The 26,891-nt window shown below is 47.6% G+C and overlaps 1 protein-coding gene across 1 annotated transcript in view; it reads right to left on the bottom strand.

Moving 5' to 3' along the window:
- Positions 1 to 12,526: 12,526 nt before the first annotated feature.
- Positions 12,527 to 26,891, bottom strand: part of SERTAD2 (SERTA domain containing 2) — an 80,362-nt gene continuing 65,997 nt past the window's right edge. The window contains exon 2 of the mRNA XM_075708034.1: positions 12,527 to 13,475. Coding sequence (XP_075564149.1) covers positions 12,527 to 13,471 — 945 coding nt within the window. The 5' untranslated portion in view covers positions 13,472 to 13,475. The remainder of the gene's footprint in view (positions 13,476 to 26,891) is intronic.

Raw genomic sequence — 26,891 nt, 5'->3', positions numbered from 1 at the left:
TGTTTTGATTTGCCAAACTCTTGTTCTAGAGAGAAAAGAAAAAAAACCTATTTTGTTTTGGCATTTTGCAAATGAAGGGCTTTGAGATTCTTCTCTTTGAAGCAACTTTTCATTTTGAATGATCTTCGGAGCTAACTTTTGTAAAGGGCTGAACAGTCAAAGTGAAACGTTTGTTTCAGTCGACCCCAAATGAATTTTTTTTTTGAAACTTTTTTTCAGGATTGCCAGCGAACCGAAAAATCAGTTATTCACCCAGCTTTATATGCTATATACTGATAGAAACTTCAGAGCACCCCAGTGACTGTTTATGTAGTGCAGCTGCCGCTAAGCCCTCCATTTATATGTTGGTAAATTATTATGCTTCTCAGGGTTGCGTGAGATAGTAAGCGCCTGGTTTTTCTCCCTCAGGTTAACAAGGAGGCAGCGTTTTACAAAATATGTTTCTAACTTTATTCTCGTTGCGTGGCAGGTATTAACTTTGCTGGCCGATGTACAGTTGCAGGACCTGTTTTCTGCAGAAGCTGCACGTTAACCTCTTTGGAGACGTGGCTGTGTTAGGAGAAGGCATCATGTTAGGAGCTGTTTGAAAGTGGTGGGGTTGAGCTCTGCTTCGGGGATAGCTGTACTTCAAAAAGATGAGTGCAATAATCAAGAAAAGATAAAGTCTCTACTTTCAGGGTTAACCACAGTCAAAAAACACATTTAAAGTGTGCTTTTCCTATGGTTACTCTGGGTGATAGATTATATATAACATGAAGCTATTTAAAACGGTTTGTTTTAACCCTTTTTGGCAGGGGCGCGTTGTCCCTGTATAAAGAGTTATCTGCTAGATGGCACAAGGCATTCTGGAACAACAGGGCCAAATTGCCTGTTTTAATGAAGCTGATGGAGAAAAGCTTAGATTAATTCCTGCAGAACAGACACCATAGCCAGAAATTGTTGGTCCTGCTCTCCTGGTATGGATTGCAAGTGTGCTGGGGAGAAAGGAGTCGCACTAAATAGGTTTGTTCCTGCTGGTCATCTTAAATCTTAATTTAAGCTTAAGTCTTGATGCCTCTCAGTTGAAGGCTGTTAGCATTTAGAGCAGCACAAGAAAACAGGCTCAGTGTGTTAAGTGCTCCTGAGGCTGCAGTTTTGGCTTCGTGCCGCTGTCCCACCGAGAAGTTACCAGCCAGCCAGGGTGCGTTTCAGCGCCCAGCCGTAACGCGTGAAGCCGGGCACGGGTGCTAGGCAGGGTGGAGCCGCCGTGCACGCTCTGAACCTGGCGAGCAGGGCCAGGAAGGCACCGGCTAGGCTGGGATTAACTGGGGAGGGGTATTTTTTAATTTTTTTTCTTTTTTTTTTTTTTTTTATCCTTGCCTTTGGGAGAGCACTGAGGTCAGTGCTCTGGCTCAGGTCAAGGCATGAAATTAAGTTAGTCGGAGCCAAGCAGATTCACTACCCCCCAGGAGCAGCCTGTGGACTGTGGAAAGGTCAGTTTTTCTCCCATCCCTTCTGAGGACACTTCAATTCAGCAAGTCCCGTGCCCTTGGAGCCCTTCTCCTTCCCTGGTCTCATTTGCTTCATCCCCTGCACCTCCACTCCCCACAGGGACCTGCTTTCTAGACTCCCGTTTCATCTGCGGGGGTGCCAGCTCTCTCCTGGAGGGAGTAGCCATGCCGGGAGGAAGGTCGCAGCAGGAGCACAGGGCGTGGGAGGGGAGGCAGGAGTAAGAGTTTCTGGCAGGAGGGAGCAAGCTGGGACTTGCCGCCTTTCCAAGCTCATCCCCAGGGCCACATCGGAGAGCCGTCCCTCCTGCCCGGCACGTTTCTCTCCCTTTCTCCCCCACTCCTTTGCCTGGAATTACACAGTCCTGGGTTGTCTTTGCTTTTGGGTGTGGGACTTCAAACTGGTTGAACCAATTCGTAGTGGATGATTCACTGGACGTGTTTCAGCCCTCGCTTTGTTCCCGCAGCGTCTGTCAGCAGCTCACAATTTTTACGGACGTGCTAGATGTCGTTCTGTATCGCTGCTGTCCCAGGAGCCCCGGCCATGCACCAGGTGCTGCCCCGTCATGCAGCGGGGATGTACAAATCGTAATCATACGCCTTTCTGCAAGTAATTCTGGGTGTCCTGGTGATCCCTGACCCATTAAGTTGAGGCTTTTCAATAACCTAATTTGAGTGGCAGAGGCAATTAGGTGATTTTTGGTTTGGTGTTTTTTTTGCATTAGGGTTATTCACTTAGATTGGACAAAAGTAACCATCCAGAATTAGGTCTGTAGTAATAAGCAGACTGGCAAGGCTGTGCGGTGTTTGGGGATGTCGTGGTTTAGCCCCAGCCAGCAACTAAGCACCACGCAGCCACTCGCTCACTCCCCCTACCCCGATGGGATGGGGGAGAGAATCGGAGGAGTAAGATTGAGAAACACTCCTGGGTTGAGATAAGAACAGTTTAATAATTGAAATAAGGTAAAATAGTAATGATAATGATAACAATATAATAACGATAATAACAATAGACAAAGCAAGTGATGCACAATGCAATTGCTCACCACCCGCCGACCGATACCCAGACAGTTCCCGAGCAGCGATCGCTGCTCCCTGGCCACCCCCCCCCCAGTTTATATACTGAGCATGACGTCATATGGTATGGAATAGCCCTTTGGTCAGTTTGGATCAACTATTCTGGCTGTGCCCCCTCCCAGTTTCTTGTGCACCTGGCAGAGCATGGGAAGCTGAAAAGTCCTTGACTAGCATAAGCAGTACTTAGCAACAACTAAAAACATCAGTGTGTTATCAACATTCTTCTCCTACTAAATCCAAAACACAGCACTATGCCTGCTGCTAGGAAGAAAATTAACTCTATCCCAGCCGAAACCAGGACAGGGGAGTAATCTGTAGCAGCGGAGGGATGGAGCTGGTGTTTTGAACTGTGCTTAGAGCCGCTTCTGCTCCCTGTATTTGAGGCCGTTGCCAAAGTGTGTGTGGGGTCAATTAAACAGGGGTGGCCTCGCTGCCAGCACCGCTTCTGCCAGAGCTGTTGCCTGCATCTGAGATGTCGAAGAGCAAAACTGCAAGTTCAGCTCTTTCCCGGCACCCCTGCCTTACTGCTTCCCTGAATCTTTTTCCTTTCTAAGGTGGGAGAAATGTGGCTCCCAGAGCAGCAAAATCTAGTTTTCACTCCCTGGCTAAGGCAGCTGTGAGTCAGTGTGCTCGTGAGGTTCGTCAGCAGGAGGAACTGGTCTGAGGAACCGTGACCATGATGCCATTGGAGCACGGCCAGCTTGGGTCTGTGCTGATGGTTTACCCTGGGCTTTGCTTTCTCCGCGTTTGACAGTGTTGGAGGGCAGGAGACAGAGCAGCTGCTGCTTGTGGAGGTCACTAGGACCCACAGGTAGGACCCACAGGTAACCCCCAAAGGCTTTTGAGATCCTGGAGTTGGGCTGTGCCTGTCCTGACCTCCAAGCCCCTCCTTGGATGAAAGCTCCATAGCTGGGATCAAATCTTGCTGCTGAAGCTGGGTTATCTCTGGGCTGCACTGGCCAGCCCCTGTGTGGTTTTTGGGTATCGCTGCTGCTTCCATTTGTGCACCTTTCCTCCTGGGGGATGTGATCTGGGTCCAGACCCCGCTCTTGCTTTCATCCAGTGAAAGCCGAGGTCTGGCAGCTCAGCTCACCAGACTTTCCTTAAACCCTGGTGTAGCCTAAAGCTGTGTCCTTGCAGCTGGATTCTCAGAGGTCCGTGCCTGTAGCCTGGAGGGAAGTAAGGTGTTGTGATGCATTTGCACCAGGAGGTCTCCTGCTTTAAAAATGGAGTTACGGGACAGGTGTTCTCCAAATTGAGAAAAGATGTTCCTCAGCCCTGAAATGAGAGCATTAACTTGTCTGTCTTCTCTGTTTGGGGGCAGCCATCGGGGCTGAAGTGACCCTCAATCCCATTCAGAGCAGCAGAAGCAGCTTCGTGAAGTTCGCTGGAGGCAGGAGGTGCGAAAGCTGCCACAGGACCTGTGCCGATTCCTGCAGGCCGGGAATCGGCTGATGCCACCGGTACAGGCGAGACCTCCCTGCAGCGGGCAGCCCCCCTGGCAGCCACCGCAGGCCCCTTCCTGCCTCGCTCCCAGCCCTACGGAGGGCTGCGCTTAAAAATGGCTGTCTTGAAATCGATAGCCCCTCGTGTTCACGTTCTGAGCCAGCTGCCTGGCCTCGCTTGAAAATGCTGCTGTGTCTGCTAAAACAGGACTTGGAAGGCCCCCTCATCCACGTCCCCCAGGCCCCTGGGGTTTTGGCCCTTTTTAAGGGGAAGAGATGCGGACCATGTAGAGTGACAATGCTGAAGGATTTAGGAGGAAATCTTTGATTGAAGTAAGGTGCCACCCTGGCTGCAATGATATTAACCCCTGGCAGGCCTGAGGCAGGAAAAAGACGGTGGTAGGCGATGACATTAGAGCGGAGGGATAGGGGGTTTCGTCCCTCTGTGCCTCCCGCCCCAGTGCAGACCCCCCACAGCGGGCAGGAGCAGGCAGCAGGAGCTGGCTGGCCACATCAGCTCTGCTGAGGGATTGCAAGTGATACAGGAAACTCTGTTTGGAGCAGCCCAAATAATCCCTTCCCTGTGTGAGCTGGCAGGCAGCATGCAGGGAAAACAAGACTGCCCAAGTACTGTCTTCTAGCAAACTTCCAGGGTTTCGTGCCTCCCCCCCCCCCCCCCGCCCCAGTAAATGCAGAGCTTGGCACAAGCACAAAATCCATGTCATCCCTGCTTGCACCAGGAAGGGAGATGTAAAGGCAGCAAGTACTGAAGGCTGTAGGCCAAATTGTGCAAGGGAGAGAAAGCGAGGGGAAGAACAGGGGAGGGGGAGGAAACCCGGTGAATAGGGGGAAAAGGAGAGGAAATGGGAGAGGAAATAGTCCAGGGAGAGTAGCATGAGGTGGGTAAAGCAGGGCCAGAAGAATGGAAGGAAATCCTCACAGAAAGGGGCGATTTAAAACCTGTTCCTTCTGTGCCCTGTGATGTGCCAGGGGAAGCCCTGGCAGATGCTCTAGATCTGGAGAAGTCTGGCGGAGAATCGGCCAGCTTTTGGGGAGGCATCGGTTGGAAAAGGGGAGAGGGAAGGAGGACTAGGAAGAAACCTCCCTGCCCACGACCCCAGAGCACCTGGGCGTACCTGGAGCATCAGTCCCAGAGGATGAGTTTTGGAAGTCATTAGGTGTGCCCAGCCCACTGCCACACACAGGGCTCCCACGGCCACAGCACATGAAGTCTTATGGCTCCTTCCCCCCACCCCGGCCATCTCGTTCTTTGGAGGAGAAGGGAGGTGGGAGGAAAAACCCATGATCTTGCTGGCCCGCTGCCAGTTGCTAAGGCAGTTTCTTCAAAAGGGAGAGGAGCTGTGGAAGGAGGGAGCTGCCTGGAGAGGAGGCAGCTGATGCAGGGACCGGGCAGAGAGAGGAGCCTGCAACCACCAGCGATGGAGGCAAGTGGGACCACGGGCTCAGTGGGAGCGGAGGTGAAGGAGCCCAGCGGAAGGGGGTGAAGTGGAAGGGAGCAAGGGGGACCAGGGAGAAACAGCTCCTTGCACAGCTCAGCTGTTGAGCCAGCATCGCTATCTCAGCTGTGGTTCAGAGCAGCTCTACGAAGGCTTGTCTGTGGCTGGAGGGGTTTTTTCCCCCAATGGCTTTTCCCCTCTGTGGTTTCTCTGGTGAGTATGAGATGCGTGTGGTCCAGGGAAGCCGGCTCCGCTCTGCGGGCAGGGCCAGGGGCAGGGCTCACTCCTGTTGCCGAGAAGGGGAGGAACACGCATCCCTCCGGGCCTGGGTCAGGTGTGCGGGTTAGAGGCAGGGAGCATCATCCCTCCTGGGCGAGGGCACCGGAGCGTGGTGGGGCAAGGCTGCCTTTTGCTGTCCCCTCCTCGCTGCGTTTCTGTGTGTTTCTGCCCCACATGGCACGTACTTGAGCAAGGTTTGTGAAAGCTGGTGACTCTGCCTGGCCGCACCACCCCAAACTTCCAATTACTGGGGCCCGGAGAGGAGCTTAGTGGCTGGTGTCAGCTCTGGAGTTGCTGCGCTGGCTCGTGGTGGTACCGAGCAGCAGCAGAGCTGAACGCAGACCTAGGCCAGCTCCGGGCCATCGCCGCTGGTGGTCTCAATGCCTGTGAGGAGCCGCTGCTCTGCCTGGAAAGCCCATTCCTGGGGCACATCAGATGCACCTCAGAGAGGGAGGGGCTGCCCTCCAGTCCTGAGGGCAGCCCAGGCTCCTGTCACCCCAAGAAACAAGGTAAGTGCCGTTCTCCTCCGGCGCAGCGGCGTCGTGAGATACCTCAGACCTGAACCTTGTCTGCCGCAGGTCAGTGCCTGCGCTGAGCCCCAGCCTGCTTTCTCCTGCCCCCGCGTAGGCGGTCTCGGAGCAGGGGCTGGTTGCGGAGGAATGCCTGGCAGCTGCCGGGGAGCCCTCCCGCTGGGGCAGACACTGGAGGGAGGTGCAGCTCACCCGCTCCCCGCACAGGTACCCCATTTGAAAAGCCCAGAGCAATGGTTTGCCCGTGCTGAGCTGGAAAGCTGAAAGGTCCGGAGTGGGCGGCAAGCCACTCCCTTAAGGAAGGGGTAAGCAGGGCTCTGCGTGTAGCCTTGACATTTTGGGCTGGAGGCATCTCTTACTAACGAGTCACAAGTGAGAAAACGAGCTCTTAAATGGTAGGTGGCAACAAAACCAGAACAGCTTTGGGAATGCAAGGGCGGCATCTCCACACATCCCGCACCGGGTCGATGCACTGACAACTGGAGATGTCCGTACAGGAGCCAGCAGCGCGTCGGCTCAGGGCGAGCACTGTTGTACCCTGGAAGGGAGTGGAGCCGCTGGGGAAAGCGTTCACGCCGTAGCCCCGGGTGCGTTTCACCCCTTTGAGCGCGGCACGTGCTGAGCAGACAGAAATCCAATCCCCGGGCTGGCTTTAATTCTTCCACTTCTCCTTTCTTTGCGTTTCCCGTGCCCTGTGTCCCCGCAGCCATTTGTCCCCGAGTGGCAGCTGGTGCGCAGGGCCCCGTGCCCCGCGCTGCCGCTGCTGGCTGCCGCACCGGTAACATGAGCCAGTTTGCCGCAGCCGAGATGCTATGTGCGGCATGTCGGGACGGGGAAAACTTGCTGCTTTTCTGTCTGGTTTTTGGTTTGCTGTAAATCCAAAATGGAGCAGTCGTGTTTCTGTGGGTGTAGGAGGCCAGGCGAAGCGTGCGCTGGGGGGGCGGGAGGGGGGTGACTCATTTGCCGCGCACCGCAGCCGGGGCCAGCCCAAACGCTGCTCCTGGCCCGTGCTCGCTGCTTTATTGCCACAAAAGGCTTGAGCGGGAGACAGGGGCGAGATCTCCCTCCTGGCTGGCCCTGAAAGCAAACACCAGGCACCTGAGGGGGGGAAAGAGGGCGCTGATAAATGAAGCAGTGGATTAAGGTATCAGATGTTTCCTGCTGGGGTTTAATGCCCTGAAGGACAATGCATTATATGTATTAAAATTGGACGGATTCTGCTCCCGGCTCGCCTGGCGGCACCCCGGTAAGCCGCACGCACCGCAGGGCCCAGCTCCGGGCTGCAGCTCGCACCACGGCAGAGCCCAGCATCCTGTGGCACGCGTAGGCCAAGAGTGGCCACTGAAGGACCCAGCCACCGAGGGCACCTCTCTGCGCCGGGGACAGAGGGACGTTCCTCCTCTTCTGTAAGGTGGAGCGGGGCGAGACCGGGCTGTCCCTCCCTTGTCCCCTGCCACCTCCCTGCTCGCCCGTGGGGGCCGTCTCCCCCCGACCGTCCTCTTTTGCAGAGGGAAAGAACGAAGCCAGAATTTATTTTAATTGTTTATTGTATAATATAAAACTACAAAAGTAAGACTGCTCATTTCCATGTACATTTGTCCAATTGTTTTTTTGATTACAGCCCATACCTACATGTGAATACAGTAATCTGGTTTCAGATGTATATGTCTGTAATATTGCATAGAAAAGGCACAGCTCTAAGGTCTGTGGGAGGGGAAGGGGAAATACAGCCTTTTTTCTTTTTTTTTTTCTTTTTTTCTTTTTTTTGACAATAACAAGCCCTGTTCAAACAACCATGCACTGAACATGTCACACTATTTACACCTTTTCCAGAATCTTGGCCTTTACAGGCGCTAGTATGGATTATGTTCAGAACTAGATAGGAGTTGAGGTTGGGATTTTATCTGCAATTTGTGTTTTGAAAGAGGTTCCAGAACTTGCATTAGGCTTATTTTCAGAAAAAGTGCTTAAAAAAGAACTGATTTCTTCAAAAACGTTCAGTCTCATTAATAGAAGCACTGAAAGCAACTTGCACAGAAGCAGGATACTGAACCCTGATGGGGGGGGGGGGGGGGGGGGAACAACAAAACCAAAAGAAACCCTGTAACAAGAACAAAAAGTTCACAATATGCTGGAGTGAATTAAACCGTTTGTCAGACAGGACCCATTACGATTTACTCAATTTAACGGTGATAAAAGTGTAAACTTTGGATTCAAAACATTGGTTTTTAAACAACCCAGGCTCTTACCACACCGCATTGAGGAAAAACCAAATTACCTTTCACAAGGTCCAAATTTATTCTTACAGCAATTGCTTCAGACAGTGGCTTTACTGTCTTGCAGCCAGCTAGAAAAGCAAAGAAGGTGCCAGACTGATGCATGTATATGAGATACTGCTCGACGATGTTCTCTGGAAGAGGGAAATTCCCCTTCCTTTGCATATAGGGCTGTGTGGTCCCGTCGGGCTCCAGAGGGGACCTTGGTGTCCCAGGACGGGCTGGTTGGACACACAGAGCAACGCGGGTAGTTTGACCTCGAGCAAGCAAACCCTCCACCGCAGGCGCAGAGCGCGGTCGTGACTTTTGGTCTGGCCTTACCTTCTGGCAATCAGGTGGTGTCAGCTCTGTTGTTGGGGCTGGAGGTAACATCCTGCAACCCTTGTCAGCTGTCCAGCCCTGGGGACTTCAGCTGGGCTTCTCGAGTGTATTTAATTTAAAAAAAAAAAAAAAAAAAAAAAAAAAAAAAAATCATGGTTTTCAAACATTTACCAGGCCAGCACCATGGAGGTGATTGCATTTGCTCCTGGCTCCTGTTGCAGATTCCAGCAGAGTGCCAGGGGAGGCCGGTCGCGAGAAGCTGACAGGGCAGGAGCCTGACTAGGACTAGTTTTGAACATGAAACTGTCCCTCATCCATACCTTTTTTGCATATTTCAAACAACCAGACCCATAAGAGTCAAGAAAATAAACAAGTGATGTGATGTTTACCATGCATATCCTGACTGGAACTCAATTCATTTTCTCTGAATCTGGCTCCCATAGCCTTTTTCATACAGATTTACATTCCTACAAGAGAATACATTCCTACCATACATTCTGTACATGTTACAATCCAGATGTTGTTAGCTTCACAATAAAATAAATATATTTACAGAAGGAAAAAAAAAAAAAGAATAAATAATTTATGAAAAACAAAAAAAAAAAAAAAATCACTTCAAATCCAAAGCTCCTTTATTCTGCTCCCACCTTGTCACTTCATTGCACATTAATGTCAATCTCCATCCCTGGTGTAGGTCTGAGCCGCTCCACGCATGGCTGCTGTTAGGCTCGTGGCAAAGGCCACGCTCGAGACAGTAAGTGACCGTGCAGGGAGAAAGCCACAGCTGAGCCCTTCCCTCCATGGCCTGCCGCAGGTACAGACCAGCACCAGCCTTGCTAACTTTTTGCCTAGTCCCGTAAGTCAGGTACATTTATGTCCTATGGGATTCCCGTAAGGACTCTGCCATAGGAAGTGCACTTCAGCACCAAGGATACACAGACATCGTCTTCCAAGTGGTAAAATGGATTTAGAGCTCCTCTCCTGTTCTGTGGCTACAAAAACTTCTACTAATCCCACTTAAACAACAGCACAGCTCTGCAAAAATGGCATTGATGTGAACTTTTGCCTAGCATATGGTATTTGTTTAAATGCATAAGTAACCCCCCAAAAAAACAAACCAAAAAAAAAAAAAAAAAAAAAAAAGGCAGCTCCAACATACTGTAAATCAGTTTTTAACCATGGTAAGGCAAGTGCTTACCAAGTTACTCTGTGAAACTGCTGATGTTACCACGTGCAGACAGACACACAACCCTCGCATGGCTAAAGTTTTCCCAGTTACTCCAGTTACAAGAGGTGCAGAATCTGGCAGGGCTCTTTTCCTACAAGGGCCAAGGAGCGCGGCCAGGTGTGAGACGAAGCAGTGCCCCCCCCCCCCGCCCCCCCTCCACTTCTGATGGTCCCTAAAGTGATGCTTGGTCAATGGTTTTCTGTTTGAAGCAGTAATATTTTTTTTCTTTTGTCCATGTGAGGAAACAACTGCAAATCCATCAGCATCCCACTGCTTCACTGAGTTCAGCTTGGAAAAAAGAAGAAAGCAAACCCACCCCCTCAGTCAGTTCCCCTCCAGCCCCACATCTCAGCCTGGCAGATGAATTAGGAGCCAAAAGCACGTTTTGTAATTGTACATGACGCATTTCATTTTGATTAGGAGTTCCTTCATTGCAAAACGTATTTGCTTTTACACTGTGTCTGTGTGCATATCTATGTTACATCTATCTATCTATATACTAATAAATATATATGGCCTGTTTTAAAGTGCCAATTTATAAAAAGCTGCCTCCTTAAAGGGCAGACAAGACCCAATTTCATCCATGACAAGAAGGGAGCAGAATTGACTGAATATTGCCAAATGACGTAAAACATAACTTAAAATTTCTTAAATAAATATAAAAGTTATTCCTAAAGAAGCCATAGGCATGTCAACAATATAGGTTGTAACCGGCGCTCAACAGCTAAAGTACCATTGAAAAACTAAAATGCCATAGCAACTTCAGCAATAGGCATGATACATTGCAAACATTTTTTTTTTAAAATTAAATGTACACCACAACGAACTTAAAAAATGCTATTGGTGCAGTATGAGAAGACTTCTCAGGTGTTACGGGGAGCGGGACCATGCATAGAAAGCTGTGTCTGTATATTTGTTGTAAAACAGGTCTATAAAGTGTAAAGCAGGTAACACAGTTGATACAAGAAACCAACCCTATACGAGATGCCAAGTGATGTAACACGACTGGCTCCAGTTTCAACAGCAATGGATATTAAAGCAAGTCCATCCAGTGCAGGTAAGAGATGAGCTTCACTGCAGTAATACTGAAGTTGCCTTTTTCAGCACTTAGCACAGTGAGGTGGGGAGGGGGAAGGAGAAATGCTCCAAGAAAGGGCGAGTGGACGCTGTCAACACCAGTCTTCTGCCCGCTCCGCACGTACGCCCGTCGGTCAGGAAGATTGCCGCGAGAGGTTGGCTCTCGGTGGGCAACGGGCGCGTTCCCCCTCAAAACCATTCCCAGGAGCTTCGGGTGAGGAAGTGCTGATCTGCCGCCGTGTTAAGGCGCTCCACGTCACACAGGATGGACGCCCCGGCAAGGGGACGCAGGCGGGCTTGGGGGCACCGGCCCGGCGCCGGGGCGGGGAGGCTGAAGCCGCGGTGGCGCTCGGGACCTCTCCGGGTGAAGTTCCACAACTGTTTCCTGCCAACTGCTTCACATACGTGTTGGAAAAGGACATGGCTCTAAGTTTCAGGAATCACAGTAGTGCGCAGTGGGTACAGCAGGGAGCAAACACTTGTGAAACTCCTACAGAACAGCTCCCAGCCCTTTCTTAAAGCACTTTTTTGTTTGCATTCAGGGAAACCGACTGCAGGCTTATTTGATCCAATTTTCTCTTTGCACCATACACATATAAAACATTACAACTCTGTATAAAAGTACAAGTGGTTCTTGTACATCTGAATTATGCAGGAACTATGTGAGCAAATCCTATCAAAATAGCTATTTTTTTTTGTGTGTATAAACAGCATTTGTTTTTAGAAAAAACAATATCATAAACTGCAGAATCTGTACAAAAATATAAAATAAATTTGGGCAGCAGTTTCTAAACAGCCATGTAAATGCAACACTTAAAGAGGAGCAGGTTAATGCCTCCAAAAGGCTGAATTGCTAAGTCAACCTATACAGGGCTAAAATGGTATTGAGATTATCTAAATAATAAAATTTTTTACCTCTTGCAATAAAACTTATAGAAAAAATAGACAAATATGCACATGCAATTTACAGCTTTCCCCAACATAATCCTTGTGCTTAGCTTTTACAATTTTTTTTTCTTTTTTTTTTTTCTTTTTTTGTAATAACATAACATTGTCTACAATACATATTCTTTCCTATACCAGGATATTCGGTCTTCCTTGAGGAACCACTTTAAAAAAAATACATTAGAAGTGGTCATACATGGATGAAGGCACTCCAACTCTGCTTGAAGCAAAAACTAGTGTGATCCTTTTCTTTTCAAAAAAGGCAAGCAAGGACGCATGCACAGTGCTGTGAATCAGGGGTGGGAGGGACTATGGAAATACTACCAAGTGTATATACTGGTACTTAAAATTAAAATCCTAAAAAAAAAAAAAAAAAAAAAAAAAAGTTGCTATATTTCTATATTTTAAGACCCAACAAGCACTTCCATGATGTGATCCAGTTCTGTAAGGTCCATTTTGAAAGGCTGATTTGGAGTTACTGGTTGACTGCTGTATGGAGCGAGAGTTTTTAGGAGCTCATCTGCTGAGACAGGAGCCATTTTTGAGGCAGCCCCTGTGGCAGATGTGCAGGGGTCAAAATCATACATGGACGTATCAATGTCAGCGAACAGAATGTCATCCAGGGTCAAGTCTGTGAGGAAACCTGTGGAAGTTGTTATCTCAAAGTTGCCAGGTAGCGAGTCCATGAGTTTCGATTCGGCCGTTCTGCTCTCTGGGAGGCCCTCGGGCTTCTGAACGTTGGACTCGCTGGGGTGGTCTTTAGAGTCATCAGCTGCTGTTTCGGCTGCTACTGCCTCTGCGGAGGTAGGTGCTGGACAAAGCTCCTCGATTTCGTCCAAGGCTGAAGAGAAGCTGTCCTTTACTGGTTGGAGAGCAGGAGGTGGTGGTTTTGTCGGACCATCGTGCTGGACAGTCGGGGAAGTGCAAAAAGTGTCGTCCTCGAGCAAAGAGGCTGGGGTGAGGCAAGACTCCAGGGGCGTAGTGCTTACGAAGTCAGTGGGGAGAAGGGGCTGGGAGGCGAGATGGCTGAACGCCGGCTGGGCCTCGCGGAAATTGTCGCTGAGAGGGTCGGCGGGCTGCGAAGCGGTCACGAACACAGGCCTCAAGCTGCCTTCTTGTTTGAGTTCTTCCTGGATTCGCCTCAACATGTTGTTAATTAAAACTGTCTTTTGCAAGCTTGGCTCGGTTAATGGCCTGTGGTTATAAAGTTTCATAAGGGAAATGTTGAAGATAGTCTGACGCTGTAAGGTGTAAGACACCTTAGAGGGACCGTCAGTAGGAGACACCACTTTGCCTTCCAACCCATCTTCATGCTCGTCAAACTTCCGCTTTCCTCCTTTCCCCAACATATATCTGAAAGGAAAGAGAAGAGACCGATGAAGCCAGCAAAGCTTGAAGCCTGTTCTTCCCGCCTGAATCACTACCCGAGTCCACCGAGTCCCTTGCACACATGGCGTGGACAGATTGGCTGCTCTGTCCCCTCCTCGCTTACCCCCAACAGTCACAAGTGGAAATATGTCCACACAAATAACTCGCTCTTGGCCCACAGCAGCGTGATAAGGAAGCAGAAGCCTCCTTAACGCAGTGCTCTGGTCCGTTGTGTTTAAGCAGGGCTATGCTGGTAAATTCCAAACAGGAATTCAGCATCTATAAAACTCAAGCCCTTGCGCACTTGGCAGCAAATTTCACTCTTGCATATGTTAAGCATATGGTCCCCAAATATCTGCACATAGGTGCACAAGCTACAGATACTATATTGAACGTTCCCTTAAATTTCCTGACTGATGCAGTACTATGCCTGGGAATACAAATGTAATACAGCGAGGTTCTTAAAGTGAATTTCCCTTTTTATTCAAAAGCATGTTCACGGGGGGAAGGGGAGCGAGGCTCAAGCAATTGTATACTGAGAGAAATCTTCCCGGTGAACTCGCGAGATTCAACCCTTTAGCACACCCGGATATATGCATATCTGACCTCATGGGTTTATTTAACTGATCACATAAGGACTAAACTACTAGAGCAGAAAATGCAATTATTACACTCAGAATTAGAAAAATTACAGATGAAGAAGAAGATCCGTCACGTCTTTTAGTCTAATCAGCAAGACCATTCTCTACACTACACTCCGCTGCTGCAGCCAGGGCCTTCAATCCTGACAATGCCTGGATCCCAGTTTGAGGATGGGGGCATCTGCCTCAGAAAGCTTCGAAGGAGTTTGGTGTCTCCTGAAGTGTTGAGCACCCCGCTCCAGGAACCGGGCCCCCAGGGAGCACCCCTACGCCCACACCCAGAATCCACCTGGGAACACAGGCCCTGCCTGCCCCTTGCGCTGGGGGGGATGCTCTGCGTCCCCACCTGCGCGTGAAGCAATGGCATCTCTGGCAGAGGGCTGGGGTGGGCTGCGCGCTCACCCCCTGCTCTTCTGGGTGCAGGAAGTATTTTCACAGGGCAGTGTTTGAAATCCTTTCCTCAGCTGCTGCCTGGCTAAGGCAATGCCAGCAGCTTTTGCTTCCTCTGGTAAGACTTCCAGGATCTTGCTAGCTGCAGACAGAATAGTTTTTGCACCAGAGCAAGGATGCATTGCTCCAGATGCACCATTTGTCTTCTCCTCCCTCCCATCAAAGCGTGTCCCTCACTCAGGACTACATCCATGTCAGGTTTCATTTGAGAACAAAAGAATGCCGTAGGGCTTTCTAACGAACAAAAATCAGCATAAATGCATGCACTTTTCTCCTGGTCAGATGGCAGATTTTGAAGAAGGAAACAAAGGGAATTTTACCAAACTTGCCCTGCATCATAAATCATTTCTGAGCTAAGAGTAAGTAGGACAGTTCAATCCCTGGTGCTGTATCTTCCAGGATGTTTCAGAGCACCTGGAAACGATCCTCTACACAGCACAGTCCCAGCCTCATTTTGTCACCATTATTTTTGTGACATGAAGATCCCCCCAAACACAAAGGCATGAAGGAATCGCTGTTCTGTGACAGAGGCGCAACCTAATGTTATGCATCTGAATGGGGAGAGCTTTAGGGTCAGCAACGCTCTGCCCCACACCACCACCCCTCTTCGGTGAGTAGCCAGGGTTTGGTTTGTTGAAATATCCACGATTACTTGGGTGAAACAGCACGGTCCCTGTGACAGACACTTCTTTCAGTGCTTGTGAGATGGCAGGTTCCCTCTGACTCTCTCCCCCGCTACCTGCATGGACACAGTTTACCAGACAAGCTATTTTATCACATCTAAATCAAAACTAGAAGGAGCAGAGGCTGTTACTACACTTCACTTGCCTGTCCCATGGGCTGCATCAAATCAGCTGAGGAAAAGTCCTGCGGAAACAGGGATCCTGCGGATCACAGGCACTGCAGAGCCGCACCCCGCGCTTGAATCATAGAATGCTTTGGGTTGGAAGGGACCTCTAGAGGTCATCTAGCCCAAACCCCCTGCAGTGAGCAGGGACAGCTTTAACCAGATCAGGTTGCTCAGAGCCCCATCCAACCTGACCCTGAATGTTTCTAGGGATGGGGCCTCCACTACCTCTCTGGGCAACCTGTGCCAGTGCTTCACCACCCTCATTGTAAAAAATTTCTTCCTTATGTCTAGTCTAAATCTATTCTTCTTTAGTTTAAAAGCTTGGCCTGCTTCCACATCTTAGGGCAAACGTTTGGCCTTCCGATCTCATTTTCCCCGGGTAGAGTGGTGAGGCACTGGAGCGCTAAACTAGTTGCCCTTTTAATAGGATCACGGACAGCCCCGGTTCATCCCTCCCTCCATTTAACAAAAAAATGCTAATAAAATGGCATGAAGACTTCTGCCTAATTTTTTTTTTTTAAAAAGTGGAAGATCTTTCCAGCCCCAGCTACCCAGAGAGAAGTTGTAACAGGCATAGAAATAGATTTTTAACCCCAAACCTGACTCCTCTCATATGAGCTTTATTATGTAGCTATCACCTAGCTATCGTCTAGGAGACAAAACTCGCCTTCCTTATTTGAGTACAATTCCCAGTTCCCCCAACAGGATCCACGCCTGCGAAATGACTGCACCAAGCAGGTCCAACAACAATTTGATCATCATACATTGGTCCCGCAGCAGCTAAGGACTTGCAAACATCCCCAAGAATGTCTGACAAACACTTAAAAGCAAAGGGCCCTTGTGAAGCAGGAGAGGGGGCAAAAGAAGTCAGGGTTTCAATGCAAGAAGAAAAGAGCTTCAGAAAGCATTTGCTGGATGTTAAATCCAAAATCAGATTGGGTGAAGTGAGCCTCTTCTGGTTAAAAATAAGTCCCAAATCCAGATCATTTCCTAGCATATTATGCAATTAAAAAAAGAAAGGCAAGGGGAGGGAGCAAGCTGAGCAGAGCTGAGGAACGGGTAGGCTGCCATCCAAGCTCCTTGGCCAGCTACCAGCGATCCCCGCGCCTGGAATCTCGGGTGAACAAAACCTCTGAAATTTAGCACTACTGCCGAAGTCTGGTTTTTCTCTGCTCCCTAGTGTCACTTCCATGGACTACTCCAGAGCTGTGCACGTGGGTGTGGGGTGTGAGGGGGGGGCAGGTTGCTGTTGAAATGTTCATGACAGACACAATTCCTTCCACTTTGGACAGATAGAGCAAGAAAGGGAGGACCGGGCTAGCAAGAATCAAAACCCCTGCCCAAGTCCAGCACATTTTCAAAGCAGCGATCGATTAGGAGGAGAGCTAGCAGCTTTCCATCCCTTCCTACTATCTCCTCCCCCTGAAAAAAGACAGACTCTGTCCTAAAGACATACCAATGCTCCTTCCGCAATGCTCTATTTAAAGGAGAAATTTTAAAATGGCTTGGGGACTAGAAGAATTTTGAAGTTTGTCAGGCTCTGCAAGGAATGTATAAAAATATTCACTGCACAAGGCAAACCTTTTTTCACCATGATAAAGAAAACAGACATTCGGGTGGCCACGCTCCGTTCCCTGTGCTTGATTATTAATTATTATTATCAGGGGACATTGGCAGGCATTTCGAATGAACCCAACTGAGCCCATTTGCATACAAGATTGAGGTGCTGGTAGTTAAGACATTTCTCAAGCTGATGGGTAAGAGCTATGGGATCATCATTAGTAAACACAACAATACCCTTGCTACGTCATTTTCCAGGAAGCTTAGAAATGATTCAATGTTTCCTGTATGTATGACTGTCAAGCTTTCACATTTCACTCGATTGTTACCTAGGTTGGTTCAGAGCTTGTCCTTTAAAAAGATAAAATAGATCAGGCAACTCCCAATTTCACCTACTAGCTTTTCAGCGCAGCTTTCAGTTTCCTTTTTGCCCAGAAACGCTCTCTGAAGCAAGTTTAACTACTAAAGCGGCAAAGCAGGATGCCAGCCTAAGCAAGGGGGTTTTATTCCCCAAAACAGGGGGCTCAGATGAGCACCTCTAGACTCTCACCTTTATAGTTTTAATTTATCCCATTCTCCTCTGCCATGTAAATGGGAATTGTAAAAACAGCTTCCTCCAGTTTCCATAAATCACTTTATTCATTCTAAGCAAAGCAAGGAGGTGGTATCTTTTTAGACCAACTGATAGAGCTGGTAAAAACAGACAGGCTTCAGGCTTGCAAGACCTTCTCTAGATCTCCAAAAAGGAATTTTATAGTTTCTGACCACCACAGCTTAAGACAACGTTGCCTGTGTGTTCTTTACAGTTCAAACCATCTCTTCCCTCCTTCAACCAAGTCTCATGCCTCCATGACAGAGATCAATTTTGTATGTCTTAAGATACTGAACAACATCTTAAAGGAAAAAAAAAAAAAAAAGCAAGCTGTACAATGCCAACATTTGATCTGGTTCAGTTCTATTCATCTCAAAAACTTTGCTCCTAGCCTTTCCAGCCAAAGCTCCTGCTGGGAAAGTGAAAATGCCAAACTTACAGACTGGGTTGGCCAAAGATCAGTACAAAATGAGATACACTCACACCCTCCCAAGCGTCAGAAGACAGAGCTGGCCTACCAAGTCATATGGCCGTAATAGGGACAGCCAGACAACAGCAACCCACCAAAAGGCAAGACTGGGCAGGCAGCGACCAAGGGTCACATCCATGGAGGGTCTTTCGTGCATCTATTTTGGCTGAGCAGCAATCCCAGCCAGATGTATTTCTGCTGCATTTCCATCCATCTGCCAGCAAATGTCATTTTGGGGCCAAGCATTAAGAGTTGAGATGGGATGTCACAAAGTTTTTTGTTGTTGTTTTAATAAAGGGTGTTGCAGGGTTTTTGGTATGCAAGTTAGTTTTCAATGTTACTTAGGTACATGGAACCAGAAAGCTGAAGAAAAGCAATGGAAAAACTGCATTTATCCAGGGACTGGGGCGGGGGAGAGTTACTTGGAGATCTTCCCCAATATCATCCACCAGCTGGTTCCAGCTCTGGAAGACCCAGACCCAAAAGCTGAACCATTGTTGCTGAGAAAGATTCAACTTGCTTTTTTGCCCATTTAGGGTGATTGCACGCGCCTCAGAGCCAGAGAAACACTCACATTGTTTGGGAGTTGGCTTTTCTTAATTGAAAAACAAAAGTAATATATATTTTTTTCATTTGCATGTCATTTAGCTTCCTTTTATTGGCTCTGCATGCTCTTCAGACAGAGCTGGAAAAAAATGCAGTTGGGGCTCAGCAGAAGAGATAATCAGCCTGGAGCGGGTGGTTCTCTGGAGTCAACCGTCATCGATTAAACACAGAAAAGCTTGTGCAATGCCTGACTATGTCTCTGAGCCCACTTAGTGACGAATCCTTCGCTCTCCAGAGGACAGAGGTACGTGCACATCGTGAGACAAGTATTGTATTTATTGATTGTACTTAAGACGTTATACCTTGTCACTCCTGGACTATTTTTGAAGTCTTTAACAATTGGGAGTTTGGCATAGGGAGGCACTGGATATATAAAAATGGAGGGGAATAAGTGATTTGGTTATCTCACCAATAATAAAAATACCCTTTAATGTTTATTCTCAAAGGCTTTTAACAGTTTAGTTTAAAATGTCTCTCAAGACTGAGGGCTTTTCTTGGAAATCAATTCCACAACCCAATAGTCCCTCCCCGCTCATCAAGGCAGACAGGAAGCAAAAAAAAGAAAGAGGAACCAAACACCAAGAGGGACAGCAGAAAGGGATCTTTAAGAAGTTACATTTCCACTCACGTATTTATGCCACCATTTCAGTTGGTCTAGGGGATGAACAACTTAATACAGCGAGGTTCACTTTTAGAACGAACGCCACGTTGCTCAAAAAGGTAAAAGCATCAAACCCCAGAGTCCACAGGCAACCATTCCTCCCCACACAGCCAAAAGCCGAAGGAGAGATGTGAACAGCAGGGGCTCATGCAAAAAGTGGAGTTTAAAGCAGGACTGGTTATTTTCTGAAATCTTGGGTAATTAAAACCACAGGGAGAAAAGAGAGAGAGAGAAAGAAAAAGGCAACTTAGAGGAATTAAAATAAAACACTACTTCACACACACACACACGTGCAGAAAAAAAAAAAACCCACACCCACAAAATCCCCCCCCTAAAAGCCCCCCAAACCGCAAAGAGAGTACTGAATTTGCACATTTCATTCCCAAAACAAAGTTTCCAAACCTCAGGTGTAAACGAACCTCACCAGGGCTTCTCAGAGACTCTATCCAGTAAATTACGCAAGCACTTTCTGTGTCACTTCTGGCACATGAAATATTATTTTCCTCTCCTCCATCCCTCACTCCTCATCCTTGAGGGTTGCATTGGCTGTATCCTGGCCCAACAGTAGTCAATGAGTGTTTTGTTACTGACTTCAGCAGGATCAGGATTTGGCATAGATAGCTGCAGGACCAAAATAAAAAGGCCTTTTGTGCCAACTGGGTTCAACTGGCAAGACGAGTGCTAGATCCTCTGAGCTAGCAGAGGTAGGCTGGGCTGCCGCGAGGCATTTCAGTGCTGCTGGATCCAGCCTGAGGGACCACCTGAACTTGTAACCAGTCTCCATGACTTCAAAGCATCTGTCCCCTAGAGCTACGGAGGCAAACAGGTAAACCTCTCTCCCTGTCCCCATTTCCACATCCCCAAGGCCACAGCAGAGAGAGGGAGCGCGGCCGCGTCTCGGGAAGACCCCCTCGGGGCAGGACCATGGGCTCACCCACGGCAGAACGATGCTCCTTGGCCTGCAGGATCCTGGCAAAGCAGAGCAAACCTGCCCCGGCAGCTGGGAGCCGGCCTGCCCTCTGAGAGCACAGGCATCCTCCTCCCATTCAAAGTTGGAAAGGAAGAGAAACAGTGGAGGGGAACGCCAGTATAAATCTGGCACCCTCTCCCAGCCTCGCTAAAAATAAGGAAGAAAGCTGAACAGCCCAGGTGTTGGGGTTTAACTCCAGGACTGAAGCAAATAAGCAACATGGACTTTCAGAGGTGACAGCCACCGTATGAGGAAAATCACCCCTCCTCGAAGATTTCATCTATTGACACCAGGGTCTTTAAATCCTGGCACGGCAGCATCCCCGGGAGTTAGTACAGCATGTACCACGCAGTAACGCACGGCTACGTTCAATATGCTACAGCTGGCTCGCAATTTGTACACTGACGGGTGGTGTGGGTTTTTCTTTCTTTTTTTTTTTTTTTTTTTTTTGCAAGGCTGCTTCTCGGGATCTGACGCAGATTCGCAGATTTTACTTGTTCGAGTGTAATACATCCATGTTGCTTGGCTAAAGAGGACTCCTGACAACTGCCGCCTGGTAAGAATTCGGTCTCATGTCACACATGAGTTAGAAAACAAAACCCCCAACCCTAGACAAGAGGTACAGGGAATGGAGCTGTGCTGGGGTTTCTGTCCTCTGCAGACCCAGTGCTCAGGCATTCCCCATTTACCAGGTTTGTCTTCCCTGACAGCTGCATGTTACATTAATTCTGGCAGCCTTTTTTTTTTTTTTTTTTTAAAAAAAAAATAGGTTTAATAAGCAGTTACAAAACTCTCCTTTAGAGCTATATCAAAAAATTGGCCTCCTGGGTAGCTCTGTGCTTCCAGAGAGTACAGGGAATTGTTTTTATGTTTGCAAGCCTTCACTGCAAGGCTGTCAGTGCCAGCAGTAACCGTAAGTGGCGCGTATTTCTCACGTATATTTTATATGGACCTAACTCTTCCCACGTCCTGTGGTGGACAGGTGAACCTCAGCTCTTCCAGAAGCAGCAGAGAGGCAAGCAAAGCTGCTCAGCACCCCACTCCCGCACTTAGCAAGAAAGGCAGCTTCCCTCTCCTACAGAAATGCAGCCTTAGCCCCCCGCTTCAGGCACCCACAAGTGAAGATTGGGGGAGAGCAGTTAGCAAGCTGAGTGACAGGGGTCTTTTCCAGTCTCAAGTTAAAATCGAAATAAGAAAGGAAACCACAGCAGGTGACTTTCAGAGGCTAATCTAAGCAGGAATTAGTTAGGGATTGTGCAAGGAAACCTCCTGGCAAACAGGAGACAAGACATCAGAGGAAGCTCAGACTCTCATCTGAGGAGCATTTGAAGTCATGCAGCTCTCGTGGGGGTTGACTTTTTGGTACTCAGAGCCTGGAGTCCCTAGGTCCCCAAAGGAGTGTCCATGTTCCTAAGAAAGTAAGGTGAAGCCTTCCCTAGCAAATAAGCAATGCAATTATAAAGCCAGTCAATAGTGTAACGCCAGCCAACGTGTTCCAGCGATATTTTGAAACTGTAATCTGATCCTACTGTTTCCATCCTCGTGCCTTGCCTGCTCTCCCTTGTTGCATACTGTACTATTTGAGGCCCAGAGGGCAAAGCAAGCTCTTGCTGTTTGTTAATGATCAGAAACTGTGTTTCGAGTGAGAGCTCTACATGTGCCGCCCACACTACTTTCTTGATAGTTTCTTAAACTTGCAGCCCGTCAAAGCCCTGCTAGAAGGCTCTCTGAAAAACAAAAGCGAGCAAAACAACCAAAAACACGACTAAACTCCACTTTTGCCTTGTTTCCAGCTCCTTTTTACCACGCTAAAGAAATGCAAAGCCGCAGTCTAAGGCAATCTCTGACTCTGTAGTGTGTTAGGTCTTGCAGGAAACATATGCTTCTATTAAATTGGAAACAGTTTCTAATGCTGTCAGTTTGCTAAATGTAACATGTTCCCTTGGAAGAAGTGGAGCAATTTTAATGTTTTTGACTAACTGCACACACCAAACAGAGTATGTCTGATAAAGCTGGAATGGGCTCCAATAAATATAGCTTAGAATAAATTACTGCCTCATTAAGTAATTGTTTGGAAAAAGGAGAGCAGGTTTTCTAGATTATAGCCATGTTATTAAGGGTGTTTATAATATTAGGAATTCTATCAGGGTAGCAGAACGTAATGCAAGTTTAAATCAGACGAGCACTTGTTAGCTCGTTAAACCATTAAAGACTACCCTGGCAGAATTAAAAGGTGAACAAGACCGCGCAGGTTCTGTGCGTGGAAAGCTAGCTAGGCGTATTTCAAGCCAGCTGCAAGGCTGAAGTCAAGAGCAAAAGCTCAGAGCAACTCTGACAACTTCGTTTTGGTATGAAGCAAAAGGTGGGATGTAGCTTTGTAACATACCGGGGCTAGAAAACATCTATTCAAAACGGGTTTTATTCATGTACAGGAAGCCTGTTGTCTTTACTGGAAAAAAGAACAGGTTTGGATTGCCCAGAAGTAATTTCTGTCTCACAGGTCTCATACAGCCAAAATGTTCTCACATGTTCTGTTTCAGACAGGACTTCGATCAGCATCCTTACAATGGCACCCAGCAGATGCAAACAAAACCCCAGCCTGCCCTTTTCTGGTCTTGTCCTTAACTGGAAGTTTTACGAAACAAGCTTTCTGCGACTGCTAACACCACCTCAGCCCTTCGCAGGCCTGGTGCAGACACGGCCCTGCTGACCACCAACCCCAGCAGTACCTGCTTTGAGCCAGACCGGGGTGGAGGATTCCCCCTTCCCACTGCTGGGAGCTGTTTTGTTAGGGTTAGTCACTGGGCGGAGAGAGATTTTCAGCAAGATGGCAAAGCTGCCCTCTCCTCGGGTCACCTTTGTGCCAAATCCTCTTTACATCCTTCCCCAGGATGGCTGCACGCACCGTCTGCTCACAAGAGCGCCCGTGCCACCACACAGGAGCCTCCTCACCAGGGATCAGCTTGGCTGAGACTGTGTGCTTCAAAGAGCCACCCCAAAGAGCTGGGCTGAGGTTATTCTGAAATTCGGGTCTCCACGTGGCAGCGTTAAGGAAGCGGCCAGGCCTGCCAAGCATGAATCAAATTACACTGTGCTGTGTACACACGGGCTGAGCCGCTCTGCTGCCAATATCAAAAGCTCAAGGACTAGGAGCTGCGTTACACACCTGGGCATCAGTAGTAGGAAATCAGAGCTGCAGTAAATAAAACCAGGCACAGCACTAGGCCACCTCCTCGGTCTCTACTATGTGATTAGCTGATTATTCAGCAGACTCTGCTTGTTGTCACCCGAAAAATATGTGAGGGCTTCTACGCACAAGCCTTCCTGGGATCAGCCAAGAAGCTCCCCCTGCTCCACATCATAGTTTCTTTTCACAAGTCCGGTGCTCTGGACCTCGCTGCCTGGAAGCGGGAGATGCCGGTCCCGCAAGCAGGACCACTGCACGATGAAATCTCTCTGCCAGCGGGCAAGGAGCCACACGGGAGCTGGTGTGCACAGCTCCGCACTGGGAGAACCAGGGAGATAATCTCCTCAAGCGGTGGAGCTGCAGCAATTAAGACTACTGTGTACCACTTCAGGGCCCAATTCAGCCAAGAGCTGCCTGCCTTCCATTTCTTCCCAGTAAAGAGCCAGCAGGCATCAGCACAGTGAAACCGCTGGCTAAAAAGAGGCACCTTACTTGTGAATTAAATTCAAAACCATCTGAAAGAGCTAGCATGGCCACCAGAAAGTGACACAGGCTAGCAAACACACGTTCCCTTTTCACTGCTAAAATTACACGCCTGTAATGACAAGATGCTACTGGTCAGACTCTAAGGGAGAATGATGAAATAGCAAGACCAGCTATACATCCCTCCTCCCCTGCAACGTCGCTCTGAACAATAGATTACAGCAACGTTGTGTTATATTGTACAAGACATCTCTACTGGCGCACGCATGTCACAGTCTAGCTGGTATTTTTAGCTTACATAGGGACTGAGTGTTGTAGACCCATCCTCACTGGATGTGTATAATTCCTACAAAGGTTAATGAGAATTGTGCGTGCATCCAAGAGAGACGAGACCCCTTTGTGCATAATAAGAAAGAGTTTTTCTCGCGTATGTATAATTACTTGGATTGAATCCTTGCTTTCAAGCGTATCGTAGCATCTTTTCCCCAAAGATACCTTGTTTTTCCCCCTTGTCATAGACCCTTAATAAACACACGGGAGAAAAAAAAATACCCACGCTACTGTGGAAAGAACTGAATGGTTTACCAAAAAGTAGGTTATTGCTCTGAAAACAGTGTTGAATAAATTATCACAGTCAAACTGAAAAGCAGCGAATGGCAGGGGGGAAGAAGAGGAGAGAAAAAAAAAAACCTCTAAAGAAATGTATACTGCAAAATGCAACATACATCCCAGCAATGACAAGTCATTTTAGCTTCTGCCCTGCAGATTTTATTTGCTAACCAGTTTCTTGCTACTGAGAGTTAAAAGAAGAGAAAACAAAGGTGTTTCCCTGGCGTTTTTTAAAGCAGCTATGCAGCATATGAGTAGTTTTCAGTATTTATACTTAAATGAAATGAACACAGCCCTGCAAACAAGTATATTCTGTGAAAAAGCACCCACTCACCCCTAAGTTTCCCTTAAAGAGGCGGAAAAGCTGTTGGACATTTCTCCACCACCAGTGAAAACAAACAAAAAAAAGGTAGTTAAAGTTTGACATGAAAGTTTGCTAAGACGGTGTTAAGTGATGTTAGACAAGATGATAACTATTGGCCTTTCAGTCCAGTGTACTAAAGCTCTTGCGTTTGTTGAAACACAGCACATGTTTTCACGTCCAGCGAGGGAGCCTTCTGAAAACTGATAAAGGGAACTTTGGCCAGCCTTGAACTATTCTCAAGCTGTAACAGCTAAGAGTTAGAGACGAAAGAGATCCCATTTTTCATGGCACCTGCTTGATTTCACAACAAAAACTACTACACCAAAGCGATACCCTTTAAAACAGCCACCATGGGATCCACTTAACTTTTATGTACAGTAATTTAAACATTCTCAAATAAATCATTTAAACTTATATGGGGACACCCTTTTAATAGCATATTTTAGCAACACGTGTATTAAACCTGTACTTCGAAGCAGGCTTAGTACAGGTCAATTAACAGGGAACAAACAAACTTAACCACAAATGAAGTCTTTAGAAACTGGAAGTGGAAAATACAGGAGAAGAGATCAGGAAACTAAAACTAAATGTCCTAAACTTCATTTCATATTCAGTCAGGCGCAACCCATTCACCTCACCCAAGACAGTATTACACCGATTTTCCCCAGAATTTAAAAAAACCCTTTTTTAAGGTGGTTTTTTTTTAAAAGCACATATGTATCACGTATGTTCCACTGCCAGCGAGGCGAAGCACAGCAGCAACAGGAAGCTTTACACTGTATGTTACACACGCAGAAAATATTCTCTCTCTTCTATTCATTCGCAAGTTATTTCTGGAATACTTCAGTTAGGGGAGGAAAGGGGAAGGGTTGTTTAGAAGAGCCAATTTTGCCAAACAGATGGAGTAGGAGGAGACGGAGTGAGCTAGATCACAGGAGGGTAACCTAAGCAGGTTATTGTACCCCTGGGACAGCCAGCATGAAAGTAGTCCTGGTCAAAATCGCCCTGACCGCAGCACAGACTAATAAAGTTTAAGTCCCTCCTCCTACACAGGGACAGGCGAAGGCACAAAAAACGACCGGCAACAAATCATGCTATACAAAAAAAATGCTTAAATAGAGTGACTTCTCTCTCACATGCACACACGCACAGAGCGATAAGAAAGCAAAATGTTACCACTGTTTAAAAAAACCACTGTGGTTTGTGCATGAACACCAGTCTCCTATCTTGATGAAATGTATATTTTTAAAATATGCAAATTATATGCATGCACGTGTACATGATTCTATTAAATGCTTCTTCCAAGGGTGAAAGAGTGCCTGTAAAAACACATGAAAAGTAAAGAGTTCGTGGAGGCACCGGAAGATGATGATGTATTTCTGAATTAGGTTTTAAAACTTCATTTTGCAGCTACCTGAACTTAAGACAAAGCTGCCTTTAGGCATCTCAAACTAGTCAGACCTGCTGTAGCAGTTGCACTGTCTGCTTCAAATATGCCCTCCATGCTCCTTTCAACCTCCACCCCAACATATATCCGCATAGTTTACCTCCAATCATGGGTGGTTCTTTCTATAGCGCAGTTCACTCAACCTTATTGCCTGGCTGGCACGACAGGAGTTTTTAAGAGACTAATGTGACAGGCTACTGTAAGAAACTGTAAGAAAACAGCTGATAATTGTCACATTTCCATTAAAGGTGAGTGTGGCTCAAACAGCACAAGGGTTTCCTGGGGGGATTGAAAATCTGGGATCAAGAAAACAGTTTTATTCGTTACAGATCATCCGAGCAAGTTTTAGGGCGAGTTTGGATCTTTCCACCAACTCAGGGTTCCTTTGAAAAGGGAACTTCTTTCTTCTGCTACTTCCATATACCGCCCAGTTTTAAAAATAACTTTAAAGAAAACAACCCACATTTGCACTTTTCTCTTTGTATTCTACTATATTAAGAATAAAAATTGTA

This window comes from Pelecanus crispus, chromosome 3 (genome assembly GCF_030463565.1).
Source record: "Pelecanus crispus isolate bPelCri1 chromosome 3, bPelCri1.pri, whole genome shotgun sequence".
NCBI lineage: Eukaryota > Metazoa > Chordata > Aves > Pelecaniformes > Pelecanidae > Pelecanus > Pelecanus crispus.
This window is presented reverse-complemented; position numbering and strand designations above follow the sequence as displayed.